The sequence below is a fragment of the Oncorhynchus mykiss genome, chromosome 27, assembly GCF_057628025.1.
Source record: "Oncorhynchus mykiss isolate SJ-2025 chromosome 27, ASM5762802v1, whole genome shotgun sequence".
In the NCBI taxonomy this organism is placed as follows: Eukaryota; Metazoa; Chordata; class Actinopteri; order Salmoniformes; family Salmonidae; genus Oncorhynchus; species Oncorhynchus mykiss.
In genome coordinates this window covers 41,260,001-41,287,118 of record NC_143048.1, presented here as the reverse complement: position 1 = coordinate 41,287,118, position 27,118 = coordinate 41,260,001, and the positions used below count along the sequence as shown (strand labels likewise).

Genomic DNA, 27,118 nt, shown 5'->3' with positions numbered 1-27,118 from the left:
AGGCAATTAGGACCTGATGGAGGAACAGTAGAGCCCTGAGCACCAGGCCATTAGGACCTGATGGAGGGACAATAGACCCCTTCGACAACCAGGCCATTAGGACCTGATGGAGGGACAATAGAGCCCTGAGTACCAGGCCATTAGGACCTGATGGAGGAACAGTAGAGCCCTGAGTACCAGGCCATTAGGACCTGATGGAGGGACAATAGAGCCCTGAGTAGCAGGCCATTAGGACCTGATGGAGGAACAATAGAGCCCTGAGTACCAGGCCATTAGGACCTGATGGAGGGACAATAGACCCCTTCGACAACCAGGCCATTAGGACCTGATGGAGGGACAATAGAGCCCTGAGCACCAGGCCATTAGGACCTGATGGAGGAACAGTAGAGCCCTGAGTACCAGGCCATTAGGACCTGATGGAGGGACAATAGAGCCCTGAGTAGCAGGCCATTAGGACCTGATGGAGGGACAATAGAGCCCTGAGCACCAGGCCATTAGGACCTGATGGAGGGACAGTAGAGCCCTGAGTAGCAGGCCATTAGGACCTGATGGAGGGACAGTAGAGCCCTGAGTAGCAGGCCATTAGGACCTGATGGAGGGACAATAGAGCCCTGAGTAGCAGGCCATTAGCAGCCTGGTGATCATTAATGAGTTCTGTTCTACTAACACATGTCCAGAGTGAATGAGAGATTACCGTGACTCAACGATCACATAGAATTTTACTGTGGTCATGACTCATTACTGCCGGTGTGGCGGTAATAAGGCCACCACAACAGCCCTACGCACGCACGCACACACACACACACACACACATAATTTGATCCCTGTCTGTGCGTTGTCAGAGTATAGACTTAAGAGGAAAACACATGACAGTCTGCCATTCGTCTGCCTTTCGTTCGCCATTCGTTCGGCCACGGCGTGTTTTACGGCTGACTGACACATTTCTGGGCTTGCTTCACCTTGTCGACAAACCTGTGCCTCAAAGACACGTGAACTGTCAGATTGTCACCAGAACATCCTGTGTCACGTTTTCACTGGGAGGCCTCTGGGTTGGGATGTAATCCAGACGGATCCTCAGAAGCGGTGAGAAATGACAGCCATAACAACAACGGTCACAGACAGCAGCAGCGGGGCCTGTTTCTGAGATACAACTGTTTTTAAAAGAACATGTCACCAGGAAAGCTAGTGTAGGTGAGCTCACACGTCAGCCATTTGTCAAACATCAAATGGAAAGAAAATAGAATATCGGCCTACTCTGGTAGACACACAATGATGTCCCCTGCTCACGTATCCTTCTCTCTCCTCTCTCATTGTCCCACCTCTCACTCCTTTTCTCTTGTTCCCTCTTTTTCTCTCCCTCTATGTTGTCATCACCAGCCCTCTGTGTTTACTGAGGTGTGAGTGAGAGTGGGAGCTGGTGAGATTGACTGGTGGGTGGAGGTGAGAGTGGGAGCTGGTGAGATTGACTGGTGGGTGGAGGTGAGAGTGGGAGCTGGTGAGATTGACTGGTGGGTGGAGGTGAGAGTGGGAGCTGGTGAGATTGACTGGTGGGTGGAGGTGAGAGTGGGAGCTGGTGAGATTGACTGGTGGGTGGAGGTGAGAGTGGGAGCTGGTGAGATTGACTGGTGGGTGGAGGTGAGAGTGGGAGCTGGTGAGATTGACTAGTGGGTGGAGGTGAGAGTGGGAGCTGGTGAGATTGACTGGTGGGTGGAGGTGAGAGTGGGAGCTTGTGAGATTGACTGGTGGGTGGAGGTGAGAGTGGGAGCTGGTGATATTGACTAGTGGGTGGAGGTGAGAGTGGGAGCTGGTGAGATTGACTAGTGAGTGGAGGTGAGAGTGGGAGCTGGTGAGATTGACTAGTGGGTGGAGGTGAGAGTGGGAGCTGGTGAGATTGACTAGTGGGTGGAGGTGAGAGTAGGAGCTGGTGAGATTGACTAGTGGGTGGAGGTGAGAGTGGGAGCTGGTGAGACTGACTAGTGGGTGGAGGTGAGAGTGGGAGCTGGTGAGATTGAGTAGGGGGTGGAGGTGAGAGTGGGAGCTGGTGAGAGTGACTAGTGGGTGGAGGTGAGAGTGGGAGGTGGTGAGATTGACTAGTGAGTGGAGAGACTAGTTAGAGGAGAGGAATATCACCTGTCAGACAGGATACAGAGACTAGTTAGAGGAGATTAATATCACCTGTCAGACAGGATACAGAGACTAGTTAGAGGAGAGGAATATCACCTGTCAGACAGGATACAGAGACTAGTTAGAGGAGATTAATATCACCTGTCAGACAGGATACAGAGACTAGTTAGAGGAGAGGAATATCACCTGTCAGACAGGATACAGAGACTAGTTAGAGGAGAGGAATATCACCTGTCAGACAGGATACAGAGACTAGTTAGAGGAGATTAATATCACCTGTCAGACAGGATACAGAGACTAGTTAGAGGATATTAATATCCTACCACCTGTCAGACAGGATACAGAGACTAGTTAGAGGAGATTAATATCACCTGTCAGACAGGATACAGAGACTAGTTAGAGGAGATTAATATCACCTGTCAGACAGGATACAGAGACTAGTTAGAGGAGAGGAATATCACCTGTCAGACAGGATATAGAGACTAGTTAGAGGAGATGAATAGTCTACCATCTGTCAGACACAATACAGAGACTAGTTAGAGGAGATTAATATCACCTGTCAGACAGGATACAGAGACTAGTTAGAGGAGATGAATATCACCTGTCAGACAGGATACAGCGACTAGTTAGAGGAGATTAATATCACCTGTCAGACAGGATACAGAGACTAGTTAGAGGAGAGGAATATCATCTGTCAGACAGGATACAGAGACTAGTTAGAGGAGATTAATATCACCTGTCAGAACAGGATACAGAGACTAGTTAGAGGAGATGAATAGTCTACCACCTGTCAGACAGGATACAGAGACTAGTTAGAGGAGATTAATAGTCTACCACCTGTCAGACACGATACAGAGACTAGTTAGAGGAGATGAATATCACCTGTCAGACAGGATACAGAGACTAGTTAGAGGAGATGAATATCACCTGTCAGACAGGATACAGAGACTAGTTAGAGGAGACTAATATCACCTGTCAGACAGGATACAGAGACTAGTTAGAGGATATTAATATCCTACCACCTGTCAGACAGGATACAGAGACTAGTTAGAGGAGAGGAATATCACCTGTCAGACAGGATACAGAGACTAGTTAGAGGAGATTAATATCACCTGTCAGACACGATACAGAGACTAGTTAGAGGAGATGAATATCACCTGTCAGACAGGATACAGAGACTAGTTAGAGGAGATGAATATCACCTGTCAGACAGGATACAGAGACTAGTTAGAGGAGATAAATATCACCTGTCAGACAGGATACAGAGACTAGTTAGAGGAGATGAATATCACCTGTCAGACAGGATACAGAGACTAGTTAGAGGAGATGAATATCACCTGTCAGACAGGATACAGAGACTAGTTAGAGGAGATAAATATCACCTGTCAGACAGGATACAGAGACTAGTTAGAGGAGATGAATATCACCTGTCAGACAGGATACAGAGACTAGTTAGAGGAGATGAATATCACCTGTCAGACAGGATACAGAGACTAGTTAGAGGAGATTAATATCACCTGTCAGACAGGATACAGAGACTAGTTAGAGGAGATGAATATCACCTGTCAGACAGGATACAGAGACTAGTTAGAGGAGATTAATATCCTACCACCTGTCAGACAGCACCAGAATAGCTTCTCAAAAAGCCTGTAGGTTACTGGAGTGAAGCCTGCATTTGTGAACCCAGTCATTGTTCAGCCCAGTCATTGTTCAGCCCAGTCATTGGTCAGCCCAGTCATTGTTCAGCCCAGTCATTGTTCAGCCCAGTCATTGTTCAGCCCAGTCATTGTTCAGCCCAGTCATTGGTCAGCCCATTCATTGTTCAGCCCAGTCATTGTTCAGCCCAGTCGTTGGTCAGCCCATTCATTGGTCAGCCCAGTCATTGGTCAGCCCAGTCATTGGTCAGCCTAGTCATGGGTCAGTCCAGTCATTGGTCAGTCCATTCATTGGTCAGTCCAGTCATTGGTCAGTAGAGTCATTGGTCAGTCCAGTCATTGGTCAGCCCATTCATTGGTCAGTCCAGTCATTGGTCAGTCCAGTCATTGGTCAGCCCAGTCATTGGTCAGTCCAGTCATTGGTCAGTCCAGTCATTGGTCAGCCCATTCATTGGTCAGCCCATTCATTGCACTTCAAATAACAGTTCTAAATGCAATCGTGTGTTAAAAAGGTTGGTGGCCACGATTTAAAAAGAGCTATTGTTATTTCTCAATCTCAATTCGTAAAGCACACATACGCCATTTGGATGCATAGGCTACAGAGCCCCACAATGGAGGTGTCATAAAACCTAGTGGTCAAACAGGGAAATGGTTCCAATTGTTGTTCCACCATTCATTTTCCCATCTGGGATTTTAGAATCGGGTAAAAGAACAGGCGTGTTTCGTGTTGGCCTACCCTGGCGTGACATTTGGATAACCGTGTAAGTCTCTCTCGGACAAGTCGACTTTTATCAGCTCTATTTAAAATGCTAATTACAAATCTACAAATCCTTGCAAGCTCCTGCTCGTCATCTCTAGCTGACACCTTTGTTAACAGGTATTGTGTCAATTTAAAACTTGCACAAGACAGTTCACAGAATTGTCCGTTTAAAGAAATGTATTCATTACTACATTTAGCTAATATTAGATAGTTAATACAGAGATTCTTACCTTTGCCTCAATTCGGCAGTGTGGTCCAGATCATTATGGTATTTGTAGTTCTTTATGATAGCCACATTAGCAGCTAATTAGCATTCCATGTTTGGGGGATAGATACAGGCGAATATATATTGATAAGTCACCTTGTCAAAACGTCACGCCAGGGTAAGCCTACACGAAACACAGCCCTTATTTTAAGTGTTTCTAAAATCCCCTATGGGAAAAATTAATGGTAGAAAAATGATTGGAACCATTTCCCTATTTGACCACAAGGTTTTATGGGTATTATGACTCACACTGTGGTATTCTATAGCCTGCCTACGATGAGCATGTCAACCACCACTGTGCAATGTGGGCTTCAGGCAGTATAATGGTTTGAAACCTGAAAGTTTTACTTTAGTTCAAATAATGAGGCATGTCTTCCTTGTTTCAATGTAGCCTTGAGAAAATCCATCCATAAAAACATGGAGGCAGTTATTTTAGAAAGACTTCCTGATGCCATTGACCAGTATTTCTCTCCTGTTCTATTGGTTTTCATATCAACTTTCTTTCGATGTCCAGAAGCCACAAGTCACAATCCTAGTCATATTAGCAACCCATCATTGTAGTTGCTATTAGAGTCACCCTTCTTTCTAAGTTTCTAACCGAGATGTTCATCTCTTTCACATATGGAACCGCTCGCATTAAGTGTGCAGTTTACAACTGTGTTTTACGCAAATTGCATTTTGGGTAAATGTTTGAAAATGACATGTTATTATCTGCTTCGTTACAGGAGTTTCATGTTCAATAGTAGACTATAGCATTTAGACTGGAAGATAATAGGCTTGCTATACTACATGTTTCCATGAAGCTCTTAATGAACAATATCCAGGACTTGTATGCGTGCATAGTATCAGAGAGGAAGAGGCGAAGCGAGAGGTTTCATTCTCCCCCAAATCGATCCAAAATAAGTCCAATGTCTTTATTTTCTGGCCTAAGCTTGTAAGCATCTCGTCATTATATACGTTATATAGCTCTGATAGTATTGTTGACCGGTTAATGGGGGTTAATTAGTTGGCAGTAAAACGGACAGAAATATGCATCCCTTATAAGGGGTTTATATCATCACAAGAATTGTACTGGTTGGGAAGCTATTTGAGGGTTAAGGTTAAAATGCAAGGGTAGAGTTACAGTTGGTGGTGGTTAAAATCACATTAGTTTGGATTACATTATTGGATCGATTGGCTGAGAGACTGATGTACTTTCTTTTCCGTTGTTTCCAGATGGAGAGGTCGGAGACTGTGTGTCAGTACTGCGGTGTGAGTTATCTCATCCTCCACGAGTTCCAGCTCCTCCAGGACAGGTTGGCCCAGGTGGAGAGAGAGCTCCAGAACCAGAGAGGGGCCACAGAGAGAGAGAGAGCCAAGAGAGAGCTGCTGGAACTGGGCAGAGAGGAGTGGGAGAGGGCTCTGAGAGAAGACATCCAGAGAGGGGCCACGGAGAAAGAGAAAGTCCTCAGAGAAGAACATGAAAAGAGGTTTGAAGAGAGGAGATTCCTAAATGAGGAGATAGAAAAAAGGAGTGAGGAGAGATGGAGAGTCTTGAAAGAAAAACTCCAACAGTCCAGCACTCATCTGGAGGAACAGAGGGAAGACCTACATCAGCTGGAAGAGAGGTGGGTGACAGCAAGAGAGAGAGAGAGAGAGAAAGAGAGAGAGATATAGAGAGAGGGAGAGAGAGGGAGAGAGAGCGAGAGAGAGAGAGAGGGAGGGAGAGAGAGAGAGGGAGAGAGAGGGAGGGAGGGAGGGAGGGAGAGAGAGGGAGGGAGGGAGGGAGATATTTGCAGTCTGTCTGGCAGGCCAACACACTGACCTGTTACTGTAATGCAGCCACCTTTTGGCAGCCCGACAGATTCTGTTCCATATTTCACTCCAGAAAGAGTAATTGAGAGGGAAAAAAGAGAGGAGAAAAGATTCGCTGTGAAAAAATTACCACTTATTGTAGATTTCACAGAAGATATCTGATTTAGATTTAGATCTTGACTTAGCTGTAGGCCTGTATCTGTATCGTGCATACATCTGCGTATTGTGCATAAATCTGTGTACCATGCATGTACCTGTGTATCGTGCATGCATCTGTGTATCGTGCATGCTTCTGTGTATCATGCATGTGTGTGTGTTTATCTAATGTCTAGGCCTAGGCTATGTATCTATGACTATGGTATGAGCGTGTCTGTGTGCATTTGAATGTGTGTTCTCATGTTTTCTATCCCTAGTGTGAAAGCATATTTAATAATAAGTTCTATGCCTCCTATTACCTCTGAGTCACGTTGATGGGCCTAACCCATGCACACCATTACGTCTCTCTCTCTCTCGCTCTCTCTCTCTCTCTCTCTCTCTCTCTCTCTCTCTCTCTCTCTCTGTGACGCAAGCTAGCATCTCAGTGTAATTATAGATTTACTGGATAGCTCAATAGAATATATTTTTCACGCCATCGCCTTTCACATCCCCATTCTAGAAATTCGGAGGGATGGCAGTTATAGAAACAGAGGGTGGGAGAATGTCTATTATAGAAATAGAGAGTGGGGGAGTATCGTATCTATTATAGAAATTGAGGGCTTGAGACATGACCAGAGCTGCGAAACTGTGTCTGTGTGGAAAATGCTATTTCCTTCTGCTCTGATGAACAGTTTCAGTTTGACATAGTTACCAGCACACCTGCAGGTGAACTAGTAAATCTGACTCAGACAAGGAAAAAGTGGTGGATGGAAAGACGGAAAGAGAAAGTAATGTGACAGGAAATAAGGTGGAAAGAGGATGAGCGTCGGACAGATGAGAGCCAACGCGAGAGAGAGAGAGAGGGAGAGGAAGAGAGACAAAAACCTCTCTCTTTCTCTCTCCCTCTCTCTAGCTCTGTCTCTCTCTCTCTGTCTCTCTGTCTCTCTCTCTAGTTCTCTCTCTCTCTTTCTCTCTGCCTTAAATTTAAATTGAATTAAAATTGAGAGAGAGAGAGAAGTGTCATGCATGTGTTGCGTGATCAGGTTTCTTACTTCTGCTTTGTTTGTGTGAACTGTGACTGTAAATAATATTACTATAGGAGTTATGAGAGCAGGAAGTTGATGAACTGTGACTAGATCATATTACTATAGGAGTTTAAGGAGCAGGAAGTTGATGAACTGTGACTGTAAATAATATTACTATAGGAGTTATGGGAGCAGGAAGTTGATGAACTGTGACTGTAAATAATATTACTATAGGAGTTTAAGGAGCAGGAAGTTGATGAACTGTGACTGTAAATAATATTACTATAGGAGTTATGGGAGCAGGAAGTTGATGAACTGTGACTGTAAATAATATTACTATAGGAGTTATGGGAGCAGGAAGTTGATGAACTGTGACTGTAAATAATATTACTATAGGAGTTATGGGAGCAGGAAGTTGATGAACTGTGACTGTAAATAATATTACTATAGGAGTTTAAGGAGCAGGAAGTTGATGAACTGTGACTGTAAATAATATTACTATAGGAGTTATGGGAGCAGGAAGTTGATGAACTGTGACTGTAAATAATATTACTATAGGAGTTTAAGGAGCAGGAAGTTGATGAACTGTGACTGTAAATAATATTACTATAGGAGTTATGGGAGCAGGAAGTTGATGAACTGTGACTGTAAATAATATTACTATAGGAGTTTAAGGAGCAGGAAGTTGATGAACTGTGACTGTAAATAATATTACTATAGGAGTTATGGGAGCAGGAAGTTGATGAACTGTGACTGTAAATAATATTACTATAGGAGTTTAAGGAGCAGGAAGTTGATGAACTGTGACTGTAAATAATATTACTATAGGAGTTATGGGAGGAGGAAGTTGATGAACTGTGACTGTAAATAATATTACTATAGGAGTTTAAGGAGCAGGAAGTTGATGAACTGTGACTGTAAATAATATTACTATAGGAGTTATGGGAGCAGGAAGTTGATGAACTGTGACTGTAAATAATATTACTATAGGAGTTATGGGAGCAGGAAGTTGATGAACTGTGACTGTAAATAATATTACTATAGGAGTTTAAGGAGCAGGAAGTTGATGAACTGTGACTGTAAATAATATTACTATAGGAGTTATGGGAGCAGGAAGCTGATGAACTGTGACTAGATCATATTACTATAGGAGTTATGGGAGCAGGAAGCTGATGAACTCTGACTGAGATCATTTTAACATTTGATAATTGGTATTTAATTAGGATCCCCATTAGCTGTTGTAAAAGCAGCAGCTACTCTTCCTGGGGTCCAGACAAAACATTAAACATAACATAATACAGAACATCAATAGACAAGAGCAGCTCAATGACAGAACTACATACATTTTTTGAAAAGGCACACGTAGACTACATATCAATACATACACACACAAACTATCAATACATACACACACAAACTATCAATACATACACACACAAACTATCAATACATACACACACAGACTATCAATACATACACACACAAACTATCAATACATACACACACAAACTATCAATACATACACACACAAACTATCAATACATACACACACAAACTATCAATACATACACACACAAACTATCAATACATACACACACAAACTATCTAGGTCAAATAGGGGAGAGGTGTTGTGCCGTGAGGTGTTGCTTCATCTGTTTTTTTTAAACCAGGTTTGCTGTTCATTTGAGCAATGTGAGATGGAAGGAAGTTCCATGCAATAATGGCTCTATATAATACAGTACACTTTCTTGAATTTGCCTATGCAAACAATTGGGATATTCAACACATCAATGTTTCTTATAAAAAGACGAAGTGAAGCAGTCAGTCTCTCCTCAACTCTTAGACAAGAGAGACTGGCATACATAGTATTTATATCAGCCCTCTGATTACAATGTAGAGCAAGAGGTGCCACTCTGTTCTGGGCCAGCTGCAGCTTAACTAGGTCTTTCCTTGCAGCACTGAACCACACGACTGGGCAATAATCAAGATTAGACAAAACTAGAGCCTGAAGAACTTGCTTTGTGGAGTGTGGTGTCATCTCTTTATTACGGCTAGACCTCTCCCCATCTTTACAACCGTCGAATCTATATGTTTTGACCATGACAGTTTACAATCTAAGGTAACGCCAAGTAATATAGTATCCTCAACTGGTTCAACAGCCACACCACTTATTACCCGATTCAGCCGAGGTCTAGAACCTAGGGAATGATTTGTACCAATTACAATGCTCTTAGTTTTAGAGATGTTCAGGAGTTATGGAAGCAGGAAGCTGATGAAGTCTGACTGTCAGATCATATTCCTATAGGAGTTATAGAAGCAGGAAGCTGATGAAGTCTGACTGTAAGATCATATTGCTGTGGTGCTGCTGTTCAAAGTGTTACTGCTGGTAAAGTGTGTTTCTGGGCCAGCCAGCACCAGTGGTTGTATTTGCGTTTTTAAAGTTGGCTGGTGTGTGTGTGTGTGTGTGTGTTTCGATGTGGGAATGATTGTCAATTCCTCTTTGCTTCTACTGCATTGTTGATACAGTGAGTCTCTTTTGCAACTGTTTCTGTGAACCTGTGTGTGTGTGTGTGTGTGTGTGTGTGTGTGTGTGTGTGTGTGTGTGTGTGTCTCCTGCGTGTGATGCACATGTGGTGCGGGTGTGTGAGGAGGCACGCTATGCATTCACAGCTGTCACACCAGGAAGTGGCAGTGGAGGGAGGGGGAGGACGGACAGGGGGGGTCAATGAGCTCCTCACGCATACTACAGCCAGACTGTTGTGTTAGAGGGCATGTTTCTCACACACACACAGAGCACACTGACACACATCATCACCATAGGCAATGCAATAAATAATGGGGAACACTTTAAATCAGTCTGTTGTCACCCAACGCTACGGGGGCTGAACCACTCACTGGACCCAGACACCATCAAATGATCTCCTGTCCTCTGCACCCATTAGCTCCATTATTGATTGACAGTTAATTCCTAGCCAGGGGCTGTGGTCAGACTCTCTCTCTCTCTCTCTCTCTCTCTCTCTCTCTCTCTCCATGTGTATTGTTGTATGCATGCATCAGTGTGTATTTGTGTGTGTATGAGCATGTGTGTGCATGTGCGTAGGCTTATACCGTGCTATGTAATTAATAGCCTACACGCTCCTGGTGAAATGCCTCATGGGTTAGCCTAATCCTCCATCTAGGAGATTATAAATGGTATGTTTAGAGCCTGGGGGCACACTGAGGTCAAATAGGGTCAAAGGTCAACCAGGCAGCCTGATTTGACCTGCTATGATGATCTGTTTGGGGTCAATGTTTACTGTTCTCTTCTAAAATCAACACTCCTACTCTCTTCCTGTACTCACACACTCTCTCACCCACACCTTCACTCTCTCCTAATCACTTATCCTGCAATTTAACAGCACTCAGCGCAGTACTTTAGCTGCAATTTATCGGCATTGGAGAGATTAACAGGAGAAAGGGAGGGAGGCAGGGAGGGAGGCAGGGAGGGAGGCAGGGAGGGAGGCAGGGAGGGAGGCAGGCAGGGAGGGAGGGAGGGAGGGAGGCAGGGAGGGAGGGAGGGAGGCAGGCAGGGAGGCAGGGAGGCAGGGAGGGAGGGAGGCAGGGAGGGAGGGAGGGAGGGAGGGAGGCAGGCAGGCAGGCAGGCAGGCAGGCAGGCAGGCAGGCAGGCAGGCAGGCAGGCAGGCAGGCAGGCAGGCAGGCAGGCAGGCAGGCAGGCAGGCAGGCAGGCAGGCAGGCAGGCAGGCAGGCAGGCAGGCAGGCAGGCAGGCAGGCAGGCAGGCAGGCAGGCAGGCAGGCAGGCAGGCAGGCAGGCAGGCAGGCAGGCAGGCAGGCAGGCAGGCAGGCAGGCAGGCAGGCAGGCAGGCAGGCAGGCAGGCAGGCAGGCAGGCAGGCAGGCAGGCAGGCAGGCAGGCAGGCAGGCAGGCAGGCAGGCAGGCAGGCAGGCAGGCAGGCAGGCAGGCAGGCAGGCAGGCAGGCAGGCAGGCAGGCAGGCAGGCAGGCAGGCAGGCAGGCAGGCAGGCAGGCAGGCAGGCAGGCAGGCAGGCAGGCAGGCAGGCAGGCAGGCAGGCAGGCAGGCAGGCAGGCAGGCAGGCAGGCAGGCAGGCAGGCAGGCAGGCAGGCAGGCAGGCAGGCAGGCAGGCAGGCAGGCAGGCAGGCAGGCAGGCAGGCAGGCAGGCAGGCAGGCAGGCAGGCAGGCAGGCAGGCAGGCAGGCAGGCAGGCAGGCAGGCAGGCAGGCAGGCAGGCAGGCAGGCAGGCAGGCAGGCAGGCAGGCAGGCAGGCAGGCAGGCAGGCAGGCAGGCAGGCAGGCAGGCAGGCAGGCAGGCAGGCAGGCAGGCAGGCAGGCAGGCAGGCAGGCAGGCAGGCAGGGCAGGCAGGCAGGCAGGCAGGCAGGCAGGCAGGCAGGCAGGCAGGCAGGCAGGCAGGCAGGCAGGCAGGCAGGCAGGCAGGCAGGCAGGCAGGCAGGCAGGCAGGCAGGCAGGCAGGCAGGCAGGCAGGCAGGCAGGCAGGCAGGCAGGCAGGCAGGCAGGCAGGCAGGCAGGCAGGCAGGCAGGCAGGCAGGCAGGCAGGCAGGCAGGCAGGCAGGCAGGCAGGCAGGGAGAAGAAGGTGCTGCTTGCTGTTCTGAATGATTGACTGACTGACTGACTGACTGCACAGTGGGTGTATGACTGTTTGTTAGAATAAATGCTCTTATGATTGTTGTGCCTCCAAGAACTGTGCTCATCTAAATACACAAACACTAATGTACCACCCTTTTCCATTTCCGCCTGCAGAAAATAACATTTCTAGTTAGTAGCATGTTGTAATATCTTCTCCAGTATATCAGAGTGAAACATAGGCTGTTGTTAGAGAGACCTACACACACAAACACCCACATACACACGCTCACACACCTGGGGCTGGATGGTAATGGTGAGTGAAATAGATGGTAGATGGTATGGTAAAGGGGGGTAGATTAGTATGGTAAAGGGGAGTAGATGGTATGGTAAAGGGGAGTAGATGGTATGGTAAAGGGGAGTAGATGGTATGGTAGATGGTATGGTAAAGGGGAGTAGATGGTATGGTAAAGGAGGGTAGATGGTATGGTAAAGGGGAGTAGATGGTATGGTAAAGGGGAGTAGATGGTATGGTAAAGGGGAGTAGATGGTATGGTAAAGGGGAGTAGATGGTATGGTAAAGGGGAGTAGATGGTATGGTAAAGGGGAGTAGATGGTATGGTAAAGGGGAGTAGATGGTATGGTAAAGGGGAGTAGATGGTATGGTAAAGGGGAGTAGATGGTATGGTAAAGGAGGGTAGATGGTATGGTAAAGAGGGGTAGATGGTATGGTAAAGGGGAGTAGATGGTATGGTAAAGGGGAGTAGATGGTATGGTAAAGGGGGGTAGATGGTATGGTAAAGGGGGGTAGATAGTATGGTAAAGGGGAGTAGATGGTATGGTAAAGGGGAGTAGATGGTATGGTAGATGGTATGGTAAAGGGGAGTAGATGGTATGGTAAAGGAGGGTAGATGGTATGGTAAAGGGGAGTAGATGGTATGGTAAAGGGGAGTAGATGGTATGGTAAAGGGGAGTAGATGGTATGGTAAAGGGGAGTAGATGGTATGGTAAAGGGGAGTAGATGGTATGGTAAAGGGGAGTAGATGGTATGGTAAAGGGGAGTAGATGGTATGGTAAAGGAGGGTAGATGGTATGGTAAAGAGGGGTAGATGGTATGGTAAAGGGGAGTAGATGGTATGGTAAAGGGGAGTAGATGGTATGGTAAAGGGGGGTAGATGGTATGGTAAAGGGGGGTAGATGGTATGGTAAAGGGGAGTAGATGGTATGGTAAAGGGGAGTAGATGGTATGGTAGATGGTATGGTAAAGGGGGGTAGATGGTATGGTAAAGGAGGGTAGATGGTATGGTAAAGGGGAGTAGATGGTATGGTAAAGGGGAGTAGATGGTATGGTAAAGGGGAGTAGATGGTATGGTAAAGGGGAGTAGATGGTATGGTAAAGGGGAGTAGATGGTATGGTAAAGGGGGGTAGATAGTATGGTAAAGGGGAGTAGATGGTATGGTAAAGGGGGGTAGATGGTATGGTAAAGGGGAGTAGATGGTATGGTAAAGGAGGGTAGATGGTATGGTAAAGGGGAGTAGATGGTATGGTAAAGGGGAGTAGATGGTATGGTAAAGGGGAGTAGATGGTATGGTAAAGGAGGGTAGATGGTATGGTAAAGGGGAGTAGATGGTATGGTAAAGGGGAGTAGATGGTATGGTAAAGGAGGGTAGATGGTATGGTAAAGGGGAGTAGATGGTATGGTAAAGGGGAGTAGATGGTATGGTAGATGGTATGGTAAAGGGGAGTAGATGGTATGGTAAAGGGGAGTAGATGGTTTGGTAAAGAGGGGTAGATGGTATGGTAAAGGAGGGTCGATGGTATGTTAAAGGGGGGTAGATGGTATGGTAAAGGGGAGTAGATGGTATGGTAAAGGGGAGTAGATGGTATGGTAAAGGGGAGTAGATGGTATGGTAAAGGAGGAGTAGATGGTATGGTAAAGGGGAGTAGATGGTATGGTAAAGGGGAGTAGATGGTATGGTAAAGGAGGGTAGATGGTATGGTAAAGGGGAGTAGATGGTATGGTAAAGGAGGGTAGATGGTATGGTAAAGGGGAGTAGATGGTATGGTAAAGGGGAGTAGATGGTATGGTAAAGGAGGAGTAGATGGTATGGTAAAGGGGAGTAGATGGTATGGTAAAGGGGAGTAGATGGTATGGTAAAGGAGGGTAGATAGTATGGTAAAGGGGAGTAGATGGTATGGTAAAGGAGGGTAGATGGTATGGTAAAGGAGGGTAGATGGTATGGTAAAGGAGGAGTAGATGGTATGGTAGATGGTATGGTAAAGGGGAGTAGATGGTATGGTAAAGGGGAGTAGATGGTATGGTAAAGGGGAGTAGATGGTATGGTAGATGGTATGGTAAAGGGGAGTAGATGGTATGGTAAAGGAAGGTAGATGGTAAAGGAGGAGTAGATGGTATGGTAAAGGGGAGTAGATGGTATGGTAAAGGGGAGTAGATGGTATGGTAAAGGAGGGTAGATGGTATGGTAAAGGAGGAAGGAGGAGTAGATGGTATGGTAAAGGGGAGTAGATGGTATGGTAAAGGGGAGTAGATGGTATGGTAAAGGGGAGTAGATGGTATGGTAAAGGGGAGTAGATGGTATGGTAAAGGGGAGTAGATGGTATGTTAAAGGGGAGTAGATGGTATGGTAAAGGAGGGTAGATGGTATGGTAAAGAGGGGTAGATGGTATGGTAAAGGGGAGTAGATGGTATGGTAAAGGGGAGTTGATTGTATGGTAAAGGGGAGTAGATGGTATGGTAGATGGTATGGTAAAGGGGGGTAGATGGTATGGTAAAGGAGGGTACATGGTATGGTAAAGAGGGGTAGATGGTATGGTAAAGGGGAGTAGATGGTATGGTAAAGGGGAGTAGATGGTATGGTAAAGGGGAGTAGATGGTATGGTAAAGGGGAGTAGATGGTATGGTAAAGGAGGGTAGATGGTATGGTAAAGGGGAGTAGATGGTATGGTAAAGGAGGGTAGATGGTATGGTAAAGGGGAGTAGATGGTATGGTAAAGGAGGGTAGATGGTATGGTAAAGAGGGGTAGATGGTATGGTAAAGAGGGGTAGATGGTATGGTAAAGGAGGGTCGATGGTATGGTAAAGGGGGGTAGATGGTATGGTAAAGGGGAGTAGATGGTATGGTAGATGGTATGGTAAAGGGGAGTAGATGGTATGGTAAAGGAGGGTAGATGGTATGGTAAAGAGGGGTAGATGGTATGGTAAAGGAGGGTCGATGGTATGGTAAAGGGGGGTAGATGGTATGGTAAAGGGGAGTAGATGGTATGGTAGATAGTATGGTAAAGGGGAGTAGATGGTATGGTAAAGGAGGGTAGATGGTATGGTAAAGGGGAGTAGATGGTATGGTAAAGGGGAGTAGATGGTATGGTAAAGGGGAGTAGATGGTATGGTAAAGGGGAGTAGATGGTATGGTAAAGGAGGGTAGATGGTATGGTAAAGGGGAGTAGATGGTATGGTAAAGGGGAGTAGATGGTATGGTAGATGGTATGGTAAAGGGGAGTAGATGGTATGGTAAAGGGGAGTAGATGGTATGGTAAAGAGGGGTAGATGGTATGGTAAAGGAGGGTCGATGGTATGGTAAAGGGGGGTAGATGGTATGGTAAAGGGGAGTAGATGGTATGGTAAAGGGGAGTAGATGGTATGGTAAAGGAGGGTAGATGGTATGGTAAAGGGGAGTAGATAGTATGGTAAAGGGGAGTAGATGGTATGGTAAAGGAGGAGTAGATGGTATGGTAAAGGGGAGTAGATGGTATGGTAAAGGGGAGTAGATGGTATGGTAAAGGAGGGCAGATGGTATGGTAAAGGGGAGTAGATGGTATGGTAAAGGAGGGTAGATGGTATGGTAAAGGAGGGTAGATGGTATGGTAAAGGAGGAGTAGATGGTATGGTAGATGGTATGGTAAAGGGGAGTAGATGGTATGGTAAAGGGGAGTAGATGGTATGGTAAAGGGGAGTAGATGGTATGGTAGATGGTATGGTAAAGGGGAGTAGATGGTATGGTAAAGGAAGGTAGATGGTAAAGGAGGAGTAGATGGTATGGTAAAGGGGAGTAGATGGTATGGTAAAGGGGAGTAGATGGTATGGTAAAGGAGGGTAGATGGTATGGTAAAGGAGGGTAGATGGTAAAGGAGGAAGGAGGAGTAGATGGTATGGTAAAGGGGAGTAGATGGTATGGTAAAGGGGAGTAGATGGTATGGTAAAGGGGAGTAGATGGTATGTTAAAGGGGAGTAGATGGTATGGTAAAGGAGGGTAGATGGTATGGTAAAGAGGGGTAGATGGTATGGTAAAGGGGAGTAGATGGTATGGTAAAGGGGAGTTGATTGTATGGTAAAGGGGAGTAGATGGTATGGTAGATGGTATGGTAAAGGGGGGTAGATGGTATGGTAAAGGAGGGTACATGGTATGGTAAAGAGGGGTAGATGGTATGGTAAAGGGGAGTAGATTGTATGGTAAAGGGGAGTAGATGGTATGGTAAAGGGGAGTAGATGGTATGGTAAAGGGGAGTAGATGGTATGGTAAAGGGGAGTAGATGGTATGGTAAAGGGGAGTAGATGGTATGGTAAAGGGGAGTAGATGGTATGGTAAAGGGGAGTAGATGGTATGGTAAAGGAGGGTAGATGGTATGGTAAAGGGGAGTAGATGGTATGGTAAAGGAGGGTAGATGGTATGGTAAAGGGGAGTAGATGGTATGGTAAAGGGGACTAGATGGTATGGTAAAGGAGGGTAGATGGTATGGTAAAGGAGGAGTAGATGGTATGGTAAAGGAGGGTAGATGGTATGGTAAAGGGGAGTAGATGGTATGGTAAAGGAGGGTAGATGGTATGGTAAAGGGGAGTAGATGGTATGGTAAAGGAGGGTAGATGGTATGGTAAAGGGGAGTAGATGGTATGGTAAAGGAGGGTAGATGGTATGGTAAAGGAGGGTAGATGGTATGGTAAAGGGGGGTAGATGGTATGGTAAAGGAGGGTAGATGGTATGGTAAAGGCGGGTAGATGGTATGGTAAAGGGGGGTAGATGGTATGGTAAAGGGGGGTAGATGGTATGGTAAAGGGGAGTAGATGGTATGGTAGATGGTATGGTAAAGGGGAGTAGATGGTATGGTAAAGGGGAGTAGATGGTATGGTAAAGGGGGGTAGATGGTATGGTAAAGGGGAGTAGATGGTATGGTAAAGGGGAGTAGATGGTATGGTAAAGGGGAGTAGATGGTATGGTAAAGGGGGGTAGATGGTATGGTAAAGGGGAGTAGATGGTATGGTAAAGGGGGGTAGATGGTATGGTAAAGGGGGGTAGATGGTATGGTAAAGGATGGTAGATGGTATGGTAAAGGGGGGTAGATGGTATGGTAAAGGGGAGTAGATGGTATGGTAAAGGGGAGTAGATGGTATGGTAATGGAGGGTAGATGGTATGGTAAAGGGGGGTAGATGGTATGGTAAAGGGGGGTAGATGGTATGGTAATGGAGGGTAGATGGTATGGTAAAGGGGAGTAGATGGTATGGTAGATGGTATGGTAAAGGGGAGTAGATGGTATGGTAATGGAGGGTAGATGGTATGGTAAAGGGGGGTAGATGGTATGGTAATGGAGGGTAGATGGTATGGTAAAGGGGGGTAGATGGTATGGTAAAGGGGGGTAGATGGTATGGTAAAGGGGGGTAGATGGTATGGTAAAGGGGGGTAGATGGTATGGTAATGGGGAGTAGATGGTATGGTAAAGGGGGGTAGATGGTATGGTAAAGGGGGGTAGATGGTATGGTAAAGGAGGGTAGATGGTATGGTAAAGGAGGGTCGATGGTATGGTAAAGGGGGGTAGATGGTATGGTAAAGGGGGGTAGATGGTATGGTAAAGGGGGGTAGATGGTATGGTAGATGGTATGGTAAAGGGGGGTAGATGGTATGGTAAAGGGGAGTAGATGGTATGGTAAAGGGGGGTAGATGGTATGGTAGATGGTATGGTAAAGGGGGGTAGATGGTATGGTAAAGGGGGGTAGATGGTATGGTAAAGGGGGGTAGATGGTATGGTAAAGGGGGGTAGATGGTATGGTAGATGGTATGGTAAAGGGGGGTAGATGGTATGGTAAAGCGGAGTAGATGGTATGGTAAAGGGGAGTAGATGGTATGGTAAAGGGGAGTAGATGGTATGGTAAAGGGGGGTAGATGGTATGGTAAAGGGGAGTAGATGGTATGGTAAAGGGGAGTAGATGGTATGGTAAAGGGGAGTAGATGGTATGGTAAAGGAGGGTAGATGGTATGGTAAAGGGGAGTAGATGGTATGGTAAAGGAGGGTAGATGGTATGGTAAAGGGGAGTAGATGGTATGGTAAAGGAGGGTAGATGGTATGGTAATGGGGAGTAGATGGTATGGTAAAGGGGAGTAGATGGTATGGTAAAGGGGGGTAGATGGTATGGTAATGGTAGGGCAGATTGTATGGTAAAGGGGAGTAGATGGTATGGTAAAGGGGAGTAGATGGTATGGTAAAGGGGAGTAGATGGTATGGTAAAGGAGGGTAGATGGTACGGTAAAGGGGAGTAGATGGTATGGTAAAGGAGGGTAGATGGTATGGTAATGGGGAGTAGATGGTATGGTAAAGGGGAGTAGATGGTATGGTAAAGGGGAGTAGATGGTATGGTAAAGGGGGGTAGATGGTATGGTAAAGGGGAGTAGATGGTATGGTAATGGGGAGTAGATGGTATGGTAAAGGGGAGTAGATGGTATGGTAAAGGGGAGTAGATGGTATGGTAAAGGGGGGTAGATGGTATGGTAAAGGGGAGTAGATGGTATGGTAATGGGGAGTAGATGGTATGGTAAAGGGGAGTAGATGGTATGGTAAAGGAGGGTAGATGGTATGGTAATGGGGAGTAGATGGTATGGTAAAGGGGAGTAGATGGTATGGTAAAGGGGAGTAGATGGTATGGTAAAGGAGGGTAGATAGTATGGTAAAGGGGAGTAGATGGTATGGTAAAGGGGGGTAGATGGTATGGTAAAGGGGGGTAGATGGTATGCTAAAGGGGAGTAGATGGTATGGTAAAGGGGGGTAGATGGTATGGTAAAGGGGGGTAGATGGTATGCTAAAGGGGAGTAGATGGTATGGTAGATGGTATGGTAAAGGGGGTAGATGGTATGGTAAAGGGGGGTAGATGGTATGGTAAAGGAGGGTAGATAGTATGGTAAAGGGGAGTAGATGGTATGGTAGATGGTATGGTAAAGGGGGGTAGATGGTATGGTAAAGGAGGGTAGATAGTATGGTAAAGGGGAGTAGATGGTATGGTAAAGGGGGGTAGATGGTATGGTAAAGGGGGGTAGATGGTATGCTAAAGGGGAGTAGATGGTATGGTAGATGGTATGGTAAAGGGGGTAGATGGTATGGTAATGGTAGGGCAGATTGTATGGTAAAGGGGGGTAGATGGTATGGTAAAGGAGGGTAGATGGTATGGTAATGGGGAGTAGATGGTATGGTAAAGGGGAGTAGATGGTATGGTAAAGGGGAGTAGATGGTATGGTAAAGGAGGGTAGATGGTATGGTAATGGGGAGTAGATGGTATGGTAAAGGGGAGTAGATGGTATGGTAAAGGGGAGTAGATGGTATGGTAAAGGAGGGTAGATGGTATGGTAAAGGGGAGTAGATGGTATGGTAAAGGGGGTTAGATGGTATGGTAAAGGGGGGTAGATGGTATGCTAAAGGGGAGTAGATGGTATGGTAGATGGTATGGTAAAGGGGAGTAGATGGTATGGTAAAGGGGGGTAGATGGTATGGTAAAGGGGGGTAGATGGTATGGTAAAGGGGGGTAGATGGTATGCTAAAGGGGAGTAGATGGTATGGTAGATGGTATGGTAAAGGGGAGTAGATGGTATGGTAAAGGGGAGTAGATGGTATGGTAAAGGGGGGTAGATGGTATGGTAATGGGGAGTAGATGGTATGGTAAAGGGGGGTAGATGGTATGGTAATGGGGGGTAGATGGTATGGTAATGGGGAGTAGATGGTATGGTAAAGGGGAGTAGATGGTATGGTAGATGGTATGGTAAAGGGGAGTAGATGGTATGGTAGATGGTATGGTAAAGGGGAGTAGATGGTATGGTAAAGGGGAGTAGATGGTATGGTAAAGGGGAGTAGATGGTATGGTAAAGGGGAGTAGATGGTATGGTAATGGGGAGTAGATGGTATGGTAATGGGGAGTAGATGGTATGGTAGATGGTATGGTAAAGGGGAGTAGATGGTATGGTAAAGGGGGGTAGATGGTATGGTAATGGGGGGTAGATGGTATGGTAATGGGGAGTAGATGGTATGGTAAAGGGGAGTAGATGGTATGGTAGATGGTATGGTAAAGGGGAGTAGATGGTATGGTAAAGGGGAGTAGATGGTATGGTAAAGGGGAGTAGATGGTATGGTAAAGGGGAGTAGATGGTATGGTAAAGGGGGGTAGATGGTATGGTAATGGGGAGTAGATGGTATGGTAAAGGGGGGTAGATGGTATGGTAGATGGTATGGTAAAGGGGAGTAGATGGTATGGTAAAGGGGAGTAGATTAGTATGGTAAAGGGGAGTAGATGGTATGGTAAAGGGGAGTAGATGGTATGGTAAAGGGGGGTAGATGGTATGGTAATGGGGAGTAGATGGTATGGTAAAGGGGGGTAGATGGTATGGTAGATGGTATGGTAAAGGGGAGTAGATGGTATGGTAAAGGGGAGTAGATGGTATGGTAAAGGGGAGTAGATTAGTATGGTAAAGGGGAGTAGATGGTATGGTAAAGGGGAGTAGATGGTATGGTAAAGGAGGGTAGATGGTATGGTAATGGGGAGTAGATGGTATGGTAAAGGGGAGTAGATGGCATGGTAATGGTATGGTAAAGGGGAGTAGATGGTATGGTAAAGGGGAGTAGATGGTATGGTAAAGGGGAGTAGATTAGTATGGTAAAGGGGAGTAGATGGTATGGTAAAGGGGAGTAGATGGTATGGTAAAGGGGAGTAGATGGTATGGTAAAGGGGAGTAGATTAGTATGGTAAAGGGGAGTAGATGGTATGGTAAAGGGGAGTAGATGGTATGGTAAAGGAGGGTAGATGGTATGGTAATGGGGAGTAGATGGTATGGTAAAGGAGGGTAGATGGTATGGTAAAGGAGGGTAGATGGTATGGTAATGGGGAGTAGATGGTATGGTAAAGGGGAGTAGATGGCATGGTAATGGTAGGGCAGATTGTATGACAAATTGACATTCACAGCCATTCATTCTAGGGAAGCGCTTACATCTATATTCCATTTACCATTGTGGTAAATAACCCTAACCCATTGTGGTTATATCTTCAGTTCATGTTACCTATAGGAACCACACAAACAATACAACAATCAGCATTGTTCTGGCACAAATTTATGTATGTGTGTGTGTGTGTGGTAACTCTCAGGCAGATCTACTCTGGAGTTACAGAGTCAGCCTTTCTTCAAAAACATTATGCATGCAAGTCATTATGTCTGTCCCAATGGGAGCGTTACGATACATATCAAATGAATACACACTCTGTATACCCACGGTACGTGTACAGTCAGGGAGTGTATAATGAGGGAGTTAGAGTTTTATTACAGTGGATGTTTTTGAAAAGCTGACCGGCTCAGGGCACCATCTGGAATCATGACAACAGATACAACAACAACAACAGTAGCACTATTACAGCCATTAGCAACAGCAACAGATTTTGTATTTTACACATGCCCCCCCCCAACATGCGCGCACACACACACACACACACACACACGCATTCCTCCCTGTCACAGAAACACACTTGTATAAACACATGTGTGTGAGTTTGTATTCAAATACATGCTGGAGGGTAAACTGCCTTTCATGTCTCTGGGCTTTGATACTAATGAGGACTGCGAAGATGTGATATCAGTGTGTGTGTGTGTGTGTGTGTGTGTGTGTGTGTGTGTGTGCGTGTGTGTGTGTATGTGTGTGCGTGTGTGTGTGTTGCTGTCCTCTCTGTGTTTTTGGATGATTACAGTCATCACTATGGTATCCATCATGGTTACCAGACAACACAACATAACAACAAGATACATACAAACACAGGTGACACACACACACACATACACACACTAACTCTTACAGTGAACGCACACACGGCACGCTCACACTCGCACGTACATTAAGAAATGTAAAAGGCTTGCTTAATGATGTTGAGTTGCCAATGACAGAAGTCCTGTCGTTAAGTGCATCATTGCAGTCGTTTTCTTCACCTTTTGATGTGTCTTTGGTGTGTAATAGTTGTCGTGGTGTGTAATAGTTGTCGTGGTGTGTAATAGTTGTCGTGGTGTGTAATAGTTGTAGTGGTGTGTAATAGTTGTCGTGGTGTGTAATAGTTGTCGTGGTGTGTAATAGTTGTCGTGGTGTGTAATAGTTGTCGTGGTGTGTAATAGTTGTAGTGGTGTGTAATAGTTGTCGTGGTGTGTAATAGTTGTCGTGGTGTGTAATAGTTGTAGTGGTGTGTAATAGTTGTCGTGGTGTGTAATAGTTGTAGTGGTGTGTATTAGTTGTAGTGGTGTGTATTAGTTGTCGTGTTGTGTAATAGTTGTCGTGTTGTGTAATAGTTGTAGTGGTGTGTAATAGTTGTAGTGGTGTGTAATAGTTGTAGTGGTGTGTAATAGTTGTCGTGGTGTGTAATAGTTGTCGTGGTGTGTAATAGTTGTCGTGGTGTGCACAAGATATGGTGCAGAAAAACGTGCCGACAGAGATGAGCCAGGGATTGGCAACAAAACTAAAACTTGATCCTCTGGTGCAAAAGAACGACCAACAGCCTTTTTGTCATAATGCAACTTCATGCGTTTTTGAGACGAGGAGAGAGACTTTTGGGCTAACGCACAGGCGGCGTGCAGTCTCTCCCGCATCTTGCTGACATAATCCAAAACATTTTTAGGGCGCTACTGGGTGAAGGAGATAAGATATGCTCCTTCAAAACTTTCAGCGGACCCCGTGGGGTGTGTCCAAACAAGGTCAACAGGGCTGAACCCTAAGGACTCTTGTATCGTTTCCCTAATAGCAAATAGGACAAAGGGCACCCCCTCATCCCAATCGGTACTGGTATCCATGCAATACTTGCGTAGCATTGCCTTCAGCGTCTAATGCCAGCGTTCGAGAGCCCCTCGACTCTCTGGATGATACGGACTGGAGACCTGATGGGAAATACGCAATGTCTTTAGCACATTTGAAAACAGTTTGGACATAAAGTTGGATCCCTGATCAGTTTGGATTACTTTAGGGAGAGTCCAAACGCAGAGAAGAACTTCACTAGGTGCCTTCACCACAGTCTTAGCCGTTATAGTACGGAGAGGAATAGCCTCTGGGTATCGAGTAGCACTGCACATTATTGTTAGTAGGAACTGGTTACCTGACCTGGTTTTCGACAATGGACCTACACAATCAATTATCACTCTTTCAAACGGTTCCCCCACCACAGGAATTGGGCAGAGCGGCGCTCGAGGAACTGTTTGATTCACTTTCCCAGTGAGTTGACATACGTGACATGTTTTACAAAATTGGACCACGTCCGACTTCAAACCTGGCCAGAAGAAATGACGAAGGACCCGGTTATAAGTCTTTGTGATCCCCAAGTGTCCGGTCAACGCCTGGTCATGGGCGAGTGACAGCACCTGCAGTCAGAACGGTGTAGGAACAACCACTTGACACACTTGACTCCAGTCATTAATGGTATCATGAGCTGCCCATTTCCACATCAAAACTCCTGCTTCCATAAAGTAGGCAGTCTCCTTAGTTTTAGCTTCCTCAATGGAAATTACCGAAGCAAAACACTTGCGAAGACTGGTGTCTCCCTTTTGACATTCAATCACCTTCTCGGGGGTGACAGACAAAAGAATGTCATGTATTTGGGGCGTGATTTCGCTTTCCCCTGCCTTAGTTTTTACGGGGGTAAAAACTGTCGGCATTGCAAGAAGGCATATTCGGTGCATTGTCTTCTACCTCAACATTCTCAAAAATGGAACTAGCCAAATCCTCCACATCTCCAAGCTTGCGAGATTGTGCCCTCGTTAACACACAAGCAGGAAAAACATGAGGAAATGCTTGAACCAATTTCTCATCTGTAGTTCTGATTTCTGGGTTGTCTGCTACCTCTAACACAGGAGTGACATTACCACCAGCAATTATATTCCCTGGTAGCAATGTGACTCATTTTACTGGCAGTGTAGACACTACACCAACACGTAAACATCCTGATCCTAAGTCTGACAGTGAAATGGTACAGATACGGTTTTTGTCTCGCCGCCCTGGTGTCTCGTAAGATTTGGATAGGCTTTTGATCAGCTTGTTCCCCAGTTAAGGAAACACAACCGGCAGAGATAAACGGAGCATAGACAGGATCCGGTTTCTCAAATGCTGAATCAATAACTCGGTCCAACGGACAGGCCAAAGACTTGACTAAACCCAAACTTTTCATTTTTGGGGACGGTGAACTGGGAATGTTTCGGTTTATTTTTCAAAACTGGGCAGTCCGCAATCACGTGACCCTTTTGGTGACAGTAAAAACATTCACGGATTTCATGAAAACGTGTAGGGTTGTCAGAGGAAAAGCGACCTGAACGAGGAACTGATGACGTAATCGTCCGGCCTTCAAAACGAGGCGCATCAAAGACAGTCTTGTGTGTCAAAGCGTACTCATCTGCCAACACTGCTGCCTGGGCCAATGTCACCACTTCCTGTTCATTTAAATTAACTACAATTCTATCAGGGAGGTTGCTTTTAAATTCCTCCAACAGCATCAACTCCCGAATATCAGCAAAGGTGTTAGCTTTGCTGGCTGAACACCATCGATTAAACAGAGTCTCTTTGTCCCTTGCAAACTCAACAAAAGTATGGTGAGAGGGTTTCTTTTGGTTCCTGAAGCGCTGCCTATAAGCTTCAGGTAGCCCGCAACACGGTAGCTTTAACTGTATCGTAGTGTAAACTGTCTTCCAGGGAGAGAGCAGCTACTACTTCCTGGGCTTTCCCAGACAATTTACATTGCAACAGGAGCCGCCAAACCTTGAGTGGCCAATGCAGCGCAGCGGCCACACTCTCAAACGCAGAGAAATAGGAATCAACTTCCGACTCTCGAAATGGAGGGACTAAAGCTATATTTTTACTCACATCGAAGTGGGCTTGATGAGCAGCTTGTGGAGTCACATTGGAGCCAGCGTCTAGCTCCAGTTGTCGGATCCTTACCTCCTTGTCGGCTTCTATTTTCCTAATTTCAAGTTAAAAATGAATCTCTCTCTTTATCTTTTTGCTGCATTTCTAAACAGGCCAGCCTCACCTTCAGCCTAGCGGTCTCGTCTGAACGACCGGAAGCAGAAGATAAAGGGTCAAATCGGGGCAATGTAAAGGGGGTACAAGCAACCCCTTCCTCTGCCCTGTCCTCCAACTTGGCATCGGAAGGTCTACCCGTCTCCTCTCCTGAAGCCTCCCTCTCGTCATCTTTCAACAAGATAATTCATTTTCTCACTAAACCCTCCCCGACTAGCACCAAAAGCTCAACCTTTAGGGCTTTCTCAGGGAAAACAAATCCATAATCGTCAGCTAAGGTCTACTTTCCGAAACCTCACCAAACAATCAATAGAGGGCGCTTCAAAGAACTTGGAGATGGCTGAGGCAGCCATCTTGTACACAGCAATCTACTGGACACACAAAAACTAATCCCGGATCAGCCCCCATTATGTTACGCCTCTGTGAAGAGGGAACGCAACACCCTGCTACAACTCAACTCCTCGTGAAGTGAAAGAGGTATGGACTGTAGGTGCGAGTAAGGATGACAAAAGGCAGAATTTACCGCTTACTAGGAATTTATTCCTTCACACGGTATTATGGGGAAAAGGGGCTGGGCGGAACCAAAGCAAAGAAAGTAAATATCAAAGCCCCCCCTCTCCTATCTTACCTGCCTAACCACTACTTACCTAACTTAGCACCACCTGGTGCACTAACCAAAATACAGGGGGTGGTCCGCCCAGGTCTTTCCTAGTGTGCATAGACAGTGAATACTACGGGTATATGTATGCCCACGGGCCTCTTAACTAAGCACTCCCTAGGTGCCTTCCCCTTCCCCCCTGGGAACAAATGAAACAGAATATTAAACAATTCCACAAACAAACAAAGGACATCAAATAAGCTCTATCTGATAATGCAACAAACTAACACAGTGCATAACTGCCTGTATCACTCTCAGAAACAACAAACATAATATGACCCTAAACCATCAGCCTCCTCTCTCAGCCATGCTCTCTCGAAATCACAATCAATCATTCTGCAATCTCCCTTCTGAACAGAACACTGACTTTTATATAGCTTGAGAAGGAATGGGTAATTGGAGACAGATGCGTCTTGACGAGGGGGCGGGGTCAGCTCTCCAATTAGCCATGGAGTCGACCAATCAGCTGCTTGAGGGATTTCAGGAAGCCATTTCCTGAAATACACACATGCAAATACACAAACTACAACACAGAAACTGGGGAACGTAACACACACACACACACACACACATTCCTCCCTGTCACAGAAACACACTTGTATAAACACATGTGTGTGAGTTTGTATTCAAATACATGCTGGAGGGTAAACTGCCTTTCATGTCTCTGGGCTTTGATACTAATGAGGACTGCGAAGATGTGATATCAGTGTGTGTGTGTGTGTGATTGTTTGTGTGTGTGTTGCTGTCCTCTCTGTGTTTTTGGATGATTACAGTCATCACTATGGTGTCTGTCATGGTTACCAGACAACACAA

At 46.0% G+C, this 27,118-nt stretch overlaps 1 protein-coding gene across 1 annotated transcript in view; it reads left to right on the top strand.

Annotated features, from left to right (window-relative positions):
* The window catches only part of lekr1 (Leucine-, glutamate- and lysine-rich protein 1), a 173,472-nt gene that overhangs the window by 26,659 nt on the left and 119,695 nt on the right, over positions 1-27,118 (top strand). Inside the window, exon 3 of the mRNA XM_036965369.2 lies at positions 6,020-6,411. Within this exon, the coding sequence (XP_036821264.2) occupies positions 6,020-6,411 (392 nt within the window). The remainder of the gene's footprint in view (positions 1-6,019; positions 6,412-27,118) is intronic.